This window comes from Lycium barbarum, chromosome 4 (genome assembly GCF_019175385.1).
Source record: "Lycium barbarum isolate Lr01 chromosome 4, ASM1917538v2, whole genome shotgun sequence".
Lineage (NCBI taxonomy): Eukaryota > Viridiplantae > Streptophyta > Magnoliopsida > Solanales > Solanaceae > Lycium > Lycium barbarum.
The window spans coordinates 138,175,791-138,185,048 of NC_083340.1; the positions used below are offsets into that span (position 1 = coordinate 138,175,791).

The 9,258-nt window shown below is 40.0% G+C and overlaps 1 protein-coding gene across 1 annotated transcript; it reads left to right on the forward strand.

The window, feature by feature from the left end:
* Positions 1-7,566: 7,566 nt before the first annotated feature.
* On the forward strand, positions 7,567-8,865 carry LOC132637887 (uncharacterized). Its single transcript, XM_060354908.1, has one exon. It carries the CDS (start codon positions 7,567-7,569, stop codon positions 8,863-8,865), a length of 1,299 nt encoding a protein of 432 aa, XP_060210891.1.
* Positions 8,866-9,258: the final 393 nt, after the last annotated feature.

Consider the following 9,258-nt stretch of genomic DNA (forward strand, 5'->3'; position numbering starts at 1 on the left):
GATTGATAGACTTGACTGTTGATCTCGCGGTTTTAGGTTCCTACACTCAAAGAAAAATTCTTAGTTTGGGAGGGGGAAGTTGATTCGTGTTGACTCGAAGCTTGACGTTGTTGGCTGCTCCATTCGTCTTATTTGTTTGGATCTTGTGATCTCCGTTCAAGCCTCGGTAGATGAACAATAGTGAAACAATTGAAAGAAAATGTTTCATTTGAAAGGTATGTATGTAAGTATATGTATAAGGAAAGATATATACGTAAGTATATGTATATAAGAAAAGATATATGTGTAAATGTATATATATATAAGTTGTAAAATATTCTGCCAACTTTAGATTGTGGCACTTCCAAAGTCATTGGTTTATAATACTTCCTGTCTGGTAGCCTTAATCTTGTCGATGTACAACTGTTCTTTTGTCTATATCTTTTCAAAATATGCCCCAGTTTTGGGTTCAGAAGAGTATGCTAAAGTTATGTTGTGGTGTGACCGAACCTTATATAGGTTGCCTACGTATCTCTCCAAGGGAATCAGGTCAGAACGTAGTTCGTAAGTACATAAAATGGTTTGAAGTTTTCTAATAAAGGGACCGAACCCGATGTGGATTGCCTACATATCCCACCAAGGGAATCAGGTCAGCGTAGTTCTATTATATAAATGGTAAAAGATTTGTTGGATTTTTATCTAAGTGTGACGGACCTGTATGTTGATAGTCTACGAATCCCGCCGAGGGAATCCAGCCATGTGTAGCTCTCCTTGCATAAGGTTTTTTTTTTTTTTTGATTTTCTGTTATAATGCAACCGAACCCTATGTGGGCTGCCTACGTATCCCACAACGGGAATCAGGTCGGAACGTAGTTCGTACCGTTTTAAAGGAAAGGTTGCAAACTAGGATGTCTAACCCAACGTTGTCTTTCAATGTCTTTGACTGATGGCTTTCATGCTTGTGTCATTGTCTCTCGACTATTTTAATTTCTTCCAAGTGGAATATTGTCTTGTACTCGAGTTTTCTTTGTTACTCTCTTGAGATGTATGTTGTTTATTCGTTCATTTTATGTCACAATCATAGAGTTGACAGTTTTGATAAATAAAGTAGAGAATAACAATAGTAGATAATTAAGGAAAATCAGAAATGCATTCATAGTTTTGCAATTTAAGCTTCCAAAAGATGAAGCAAAACAAACAAAAGTTTTGGGTACGATTCAAGCCTAAAACAAAACAAGTTCACTACATGTTCATACTACCAAGACTCCCGGCGAATCAGGGACAGAGTACAAGTCCAATCCCTCAGAGTCTTTCCTGGTTCGGCACCCCGTATGGTCGGTGCCTTGGTGTTGTGAGTAGTTGTAGCAGTAATCTTTATGTGAGTTTGCCTTTGAATTATTCCCACGGGAGCGACAAAAGTTGATGACGTGCCCCTTTCCATCCTTCCGATTGACATAATAACTTCTTTCAAACTTTGGCACCTTCGTGAGCAGGTAAAGGATTGTTGACCACATTGGGCTTAGCTCCGGTGAGCTGGACTACTCCTTCCTTAATCAGAGCTTCGATTTTGTTTTTAAGCCCATAGCAATCTTCAGTGGCGTGCCCAGCAACTCCGGAATGGTATGCACAACGCTTGGAACCATCAAACCATTTTGGAATAGGATCGGGAATTTTCCCTTCAATAGGTTGTATCACGCCTACTGCTTTCATTCTTTCAAACAATTGAGCCAAGGGTTTAGCGAACCGAGTGTAATTACGAGTGTTTTTTGTGTCAGGGTTTGGACGGGCTCTAGGTGTGGCATGTGGTCGATTTTGGTAAGTTGGAGCTTGGACGGGTTGATATGGACGTGGGTTTTGATGTGAAGGTGCTCGGGGTTAGTAGTAGTTTGCTTGGGTGTTGTAGATAGGGTAAGGAGATAGTGGAGCTTGGTAGGGTTCAGGGTAGTGGTAAGGATAGAAAGGTTGTTGTGGGTGGTTAAGGTATGTAATGGCTTGGCTCGGCTTATGCCCATGGATATTCATGACTGCAGCGACATCTTCTTTCTTCTTTTTAACCCCGCCAACAGAACCAGATTGAATAGCTTTGCTTATTGATTGCAAAGCAATAAGATACTGATTTTTTCCCGATTTGATTCCTTCTTCTAAGGCTTCTCCCATTCGGACAACTTCTGTGAATTTTTTTCCCATCATACCTATCATTTTTTCATAAAATACGCCAGCCTGGCATTCAATGAAGGTAGCAGTCATTTCTCTATCATTCATCGAAGGTTGAACCCTGGCCGCTTCTGACCTCCAACGTAACGCATACTCGCGGAACGTCTCAGTTGACTTCTTAGTTAACTTAGTCATGTAGACTCTATCTGGCGTGATATCGGTGTTAAAACTGAATCTGTCCATAAAGTCTTGCGCCATGTCACTCCAACCACGCCATTTACGGACGTCTTGTTGTGTATACCAAGTAAGAGCTTCACCAGATAAGCTTCTTATGAAGAGCTTCATCCTTATGTTCTGGTCTCTTCCTACTCCAACCAGTTTGTGGCAATAAGCCCTTAAGTGTGTATGAGGATCGCCTGTTCCATTGAACGTATCAAATTTCGGAGGTTTGTAGCCTACGGGTAAATCGATGTCAGGCTGAACACAGAGATCCTCGTATTCTACACTCTTAGTTCCCCTAGCAACTTGAAGGTTTCTCATTGCTTCTTTGAGAATGGGAATCTCTTTTAGCAACATATCGTTTGCCCTTGCTTTTGCTTCTTTTTCCATTTCCTCGTATTGATCCACCTCGGGTTGGAACCTGACCGTTACTGGGTTGGTAAAGGCTTGTGTTTCTGCGGCATATACTGGAGGAACATATTGCACATTTGGGGTGACAAAATGTCCCCTTTCTATATGCTGGGTTGGATAAGTTTAGACGGTGGGAGTGTTTTGGACCGGAGGTGGTGTGTTATAAGTGGTGTTTGGAGGTGGTTGATTTGGTGGGTTTAGAGGAGTGGTTGTGGGTAGTGGATTAGTGTTGGTGGGTAAAGGAACATAGGGAGTGTGAACTACCGATTGACTTGGTGGGTTGACGGGTGGTGGATTATGAATAGCATAGGTAGTGTAGGTGGGTGGTTGATTTTGTGGAGGAGTATAGTTAGTGTAAGTGGGTGGTTGATTTTGTGGAGGAGTATAGTTAGTGTAAGTGGGTGGTTGACTTTGTGAAGGAGTATAGGCGGATGATGGATTTGGTGGATTTGCGGGGGTGAGCGGAGGTAAGTTGTTGTTGGTAGGTGCATTGTTTTGTGGAGGAAAATGCTCAGGAACTGGAGATTCGAGTGATGGGAAACGAGGTGGGTTTGGTGCAGTATTTCTAGGTTCAAGAGGCGGACTTTGGAGTGTGATGGATAAATTGGTCAAGTCCCTAACCCGATTTAGTTCTCCACCTAGATCCTCGATTTCTTGAGTCAAGCGGGTGATATGTTCAGCACGTTGAATAGTAGTTCCGTGTTCGGAAGTCTCGGGGGGATCACCAGAGATCACGATGTTTTCCACACCAGTTGAAATAGGTGCGGCCGGATCAGACATAGTAATTTCATTTCCTTGAACAGCCCAACTACGTTCAGGTAACAATGACATCTTTGACCTTGTGATGTAAGGATGGTCGGCCATCGAGTGTCAACACGAATCAACTTTGTTGGGAATAAAAGAAACATAAAGTGCAAATGATGTTAGTCTTATATCTAGGTAAAGTCATGATCACGTAAAGTCAAGTAAGTCATGTAGCAAATAATTCATCAAATAGAGTCAAACAAGTTGTCAAACAAGTATATCAAACAATAACGCGTCCTAATATGCATGTGACCTCTTTGTGCCAGAGGTAGGCCTATCGTTTGTTTGAAGGGTAAAGTGTGCCATAATACGTCATCCCGTTGCTTTTGATTAATTAAACAAATTCTATTTCTCAAAAAATAAAGTACAAAATAATGTAATATTTATTATATGTCAAATGAATACAACATAAAGTGTTTTCTAATCTAAGTAAAGTAGATACAATTTCCTATGTCTAAATTTCAGCTCCGTTTTGTGATGTTATTGATCTTCGTCATTCATTGTACTCCAATGCAAATCCATACCTGTCATAGAAACGTTAGTCATTCCCTCCCTCCTAGAGTTTAATTAATTAGAGCAAATAGTCAATATTTAGGCACAATTATCCTTCAAACATGCACATAAAGTATGATTAGTGTCACTTGGGTTCGTGAACCCACTTGGACGTTTGGGTAAAGTTGTCTAATGGGTTTAATACACCAAGGGTATTAAATCTCCTAGGTTATGAAATGTATGCTCTTAATAAAGGGTGTTGGTTTAGCTCTATCCTAGGTTGACCAAGAAGGGGTTCACTAGACGCAAGGTTCCCGAGCGGACTACTCGAGTGAGAAGGCTACGCGGTCTTCGTTATTCGGACACCCCGCGCATACGCCAACTCTCCTAAAATTTGGGATTTTGAAAGAAATTTGCGGGTGCGCAAAACACACCTCGCGTGTACGTGTGATAGTGTGAATTTTCCAGAAGTGGAGGAAGTATGAACGGAATGACAGTTTATATCAAAACAGTAACACATAAACAGTTTATATCAAACAAAGAAAGAATAGCATGTACAAACAGTTAACAACAAATAGAGTAATTCAGACAAGCACACAAAGCCTAATTAAACTAAGTCGGTTATGGTTAGAACCTAAGTGAATCCCCAGTGGAGTCGCCAAGCTGTCATACCCCATTTTAACCGGGTTAAAGCAGAGTATAACATATTGGTGATTCCTATTTTTATTTATTTTGTTTTAAGGAGTCGCCACCTAATTATTTATGGTGAATTAGGACACCTGAAGTTTATTAAAGTTATGTTTAAAGTTAACTCTGTTTAAGGTCTACGAAACTTGAGATTCTAGGTAAGGGTTCAGTTCCAAAACAAGCATACGTGACACGAGACAAATACTAACGCCTGGAGCAGGATTATACATTCAATTAGGGGGGCTGGAAACAGAGGAATCATACAGGGTTCTCAGCCTCAAAATACAGTAACTCGGCTCAGAATGAAGTTGAAATTTGGCTCCAATCACGGTAGAAATTCAATTCAAAAGAGTGCAGCGGTTCACGGCCCAAAGTGCACAATAAAATGGCTAAAACTACAGCAGTTCGGGACTTTTTTGTGAGCAGTGAACGGGGCGTCGTCGGCGTCGAATCTACTCTCTCGTTATGAATAAACCCGAACACGACGAACGATCCGAACCTCAAATCGAAATAGACCAGAAATTTTTTTGTATCAGACGAAGCTCACGAACAGATTAAAATTGTTTATCAAAAATGTATATAATTTGTGGGTAAATTACAGACTGAAGAAATCCCCCAATAGAAACAGAAACATTACACTCTTTCTTTGGAAAGAAATTGGTTTATCTCAAAACGATTTCAAATGCCAGTAATGACTCCCAAAAAAAGATCCCCGAGTTTTTATGTACTCGAATTCGAGAGGATAACAGGGAAAACGGAATAAAATGTTTTTTTTGTAATTCAATTGATGTCAAGAAACCATGGGATTTTTCGGGTCTTTTTGCCTAAAGTTGATTAGGTTTTTCCGCCCCAAAAGAATCCTCCTCATCTCCTCTCAATTCCCCTTCTTTATAGGGTTGTGATTAGGGTTTAAGAAAGGAGAGAGGGAGCGTGGGGGGACAGGTGAGTGTGGAGGTGGCAGAGAACGTGGGGGACAGGGTGAGTGGGGAGGAGCGGAAGAGAGAGAGTGAGGGGTGAAGGAGGAGAGAAGGGAGAGGAGAAAGAGAGGGAGACGGGTGAGGGTGAAAGAGAAAGAAAGAAAGAGGGGTAGGGATTAGGTTTAGAGTGAAGAGAAAATGGGTTGGACCGGGTTGGGTCAGGGTGTTGGGCTGGACCGGGTAGAATAGGTAATGGGCTGGGTAGGGAAATAATGTGGGCCGAATTGTTTTGGGTAGGGATAATGTGGGTTGGTTGAATTAATTAGAGTATGGGTTGATGATTTGGGCCATTTATTTGGCTGAAATTGTTGACCCTTCATCCTCTATTTAATTATTCTTGGGCTTCTAATTTAACAACTAGTACAATATATAATATATGAAGACAATTAATATGTAAAAAAAATAAGGATTTAACAAAGTGTTGTTCTGTAATTAATTTAACGAGTCCAAACCCCAAAAAAAAAATGAAATGATGACGAATCATTTAAAATTTGTGGTAAAGTAATGCTCGTAATGTTGAAAATAGCAGTAGCGATATTAATAGCAGTAGCAAATAAAAAAAATAGTAAAAATAAAGTATTTAGCTCGTCAGTAAATTTAGAAGCCCGAGTAAATAAAATTAAATAAAGGAGGGACAAAATTGGGTGTCAATAGGACTATCATTCAAGAGGACATCAAAAACATGGTCCACGATTTTTTCAAAGGAAGGAACTTAACCAAGTTGTATTCCCATACCTGTCTAATCTTGATTCCCAAGGTTGATTCTCCTACTAACTTTGGTGATCTTAGACCAATTAGTCTAAGAAACTTCACTTCCAAGATTATTTCTAAGATTTTGTCCATTAGGTTGAATCCGCTACTAGATAAGCTCATTTCAGAAAACCAGTCTGGTTTTGTCAAAGGCAGACTTATCACTGAAATTGTTCGTCTAGCTCAAGAATTAGCCCAAGGAGTGTCTCAGACTAATAAGGGGGGTAACATGATCATCAAGTTAGATATGGCTAAAGCTTATGACAGAATGTCATGGGATTTCCTACTTGCAGTTATGAGCAAATTTGGTTTCTCTGACAGCTGGACTACTATTATCAGAAGACTTATATCCAATGTGTGGTATTCTACTATCATAAATGGTGAGCGAAAAGGTTTTTTCACCTCCTCTCAAGGATTGAAGCAAGGAGACCCTTTATCTCCATCATTATTTATCATTGCTGCCGAGGTGCTCTCAAGATTGCTCAATAGCTTACAGCACAATGATAGATTTGTTCCTTTCAGCATGAACCCCAATGGTCCAATCATTAATCATCTTGCATATGCTGATGATATTGTTATCTTCACTGCTGGCAACAACAGATCTATCAAACTTATTCTGAAACAAATCAACAGGTATGAAAGAGCTTCTGGGCAAAAGATTAATACTGATAAGAGCTTTTTCATTACTGCACCCAATACCTATGCTAACACTGTGCTAACAGAATCAATAGGATGAGAAGAACAACTGGTTTCATGAATAAAGATTTTCCTTTTAGCTATCTGGGCTGTCCTATTTATGTTGGAAGGAAAAAAAGTTTCTATTTTGATAACATGCTCTCCAAAATTATAAAAAAAACTCAATGGTTGGCAAAGCAAGATGCTTTCTTTTGGTGGGAGAATTGTCCTCATAAAGAGTGTTCTGCAAGCAGTCCCAACTTACACTCTTTCTGCTATTAAACCTCCTAAAGGCATTATCAAGCTTATGGAAAAGCATTTTTGTAACTTCCTTTGGGGTGCCAAAGAAGGAAAAAATAAATACCATTAGTGTTCATGGGAGAACCTATGCTATCGAAAAGATGAAAGTGGTATTGGAATGAGGAGAATGCAGGATATCACCGATACATTCATCCTTAAAAGATGGTGGAGGCTGAGAAACCAAACCACACTATGGGGCACTTTCCTTAAATCCAAATATTGTAGAAGATCACATCCGGTTGGAAAAGTGGCAATCTCAAAAGATTCACATGGTTGGAAGAGTTTGATGAGAATCAAGGACAAAGCAGAACCACATATGATCTGGAAAATCCAAAAAGGGGACTCTAGCTTCTGGTGGGACAACTGGTCAGGTATGGGTGCACTCGCAAAAATTCTGCCAAGACCAGGTAAATCTGCTAAACTTAACGTGAACTCTTTTATCCTAAATGGTGAGTGGAACATCAACAAGCTTAACAACACACTTTCACCTCACATTACTCAATATGTTAGCAATGTATATATTGGTGATAATAGCAAATCAGATTATCCAGTTTGGAATTTGACCGAGAATGGTCAATTTTCTAATCAGTCCGCATGGAATCTGTTAAGAGTCAAGAGTAACAAAAATCATTTTATCCGAAATGTTTGGCACAAGAACTTGGCCTTTAAGGTCTCCTTCAACTCTTGGAGACTGCTAAGGGACAAGCTACCTTTTAGTGATACTGTCGGAAGATTTGCCTCTAATCTAAGATTTGATTGTTCTTGTTGCAGGATAGCCAAGAACGAAACAAGTCACCATGCGTTTGTGACTAGTGAAACTGCTCACAGGCTATGGAATAACCTTGGCAGACCACTAGGTATTCAGCACTCTGATGCACCTGTCTCTTTTATTTTCAGGAAATGGTGGGAGGCAAAATCAGAGAACAAAGTGCACAAGATGATCCTACAAATCACGCCAACCATTATTTGTTGGGAAATATGGAAGCAGAGCAGTGGTTGTAGATACGGGACACAGAAAAAGTTCAATTTCACAAGGAAGGAACAACAATGTCTTTGGAGTCTTAAACATGCTATCAACAGTTTGGCACTTTGCCTGGACATGGACAGACAGTGGCCTCAACTATGCCAGATGATTGAACTCCTTAGACCCTCACCTGTAATTACTCGAGTCCTATGGCAAAAACCTTGTCAAGGAAACATCAAAGTAAATACTGACGGTAGTTATAATCCCTCAAATGGTAAAGCTGGAATTGGAGGTATAGTAAGAGACTCAAATGGGAATCTCATAATGGCCTTCTCCATAGCTGTACAGTGCAACAGTAATAATACTGTCGAAGCCTTGCTGCTGAGTTCGGTGGGAAATGGTGTACACTGCAAGGATACACTAATTTCTCAATTGAACTTGACTCTCAAGTGATTACTAACATGCTCAAAGCAAAGGTCACCGACAACCTCAAGCTGAAGATGATCATTGATAGAACCATCAAAGTGCTAGGGAACAACAATGTCACTTTCCTCCACAACTTAAGAGAAGGAAATCAAGTTGCAGACTCTTTGGCCAAACTTGCTGCTAACATGAACCATTACAAGATGTTTTTCTCTGTTGATCAGCTCCCTAATGCCTCCAAGGGACTTTTTCAATTAGACAAATGGCAAATGCCAAGTCTTAGGACTAGGTTTCATAAATCTAACTTTAGAGTTAGTTGAATATATAGTCTCTTTTGCTAAATAAGAAGGACTATGTCCCCTGGGCATACCTTCACTTTTTGGGTGAATAAATCACCAGTTGTAATGTTATATTGAGGTATGG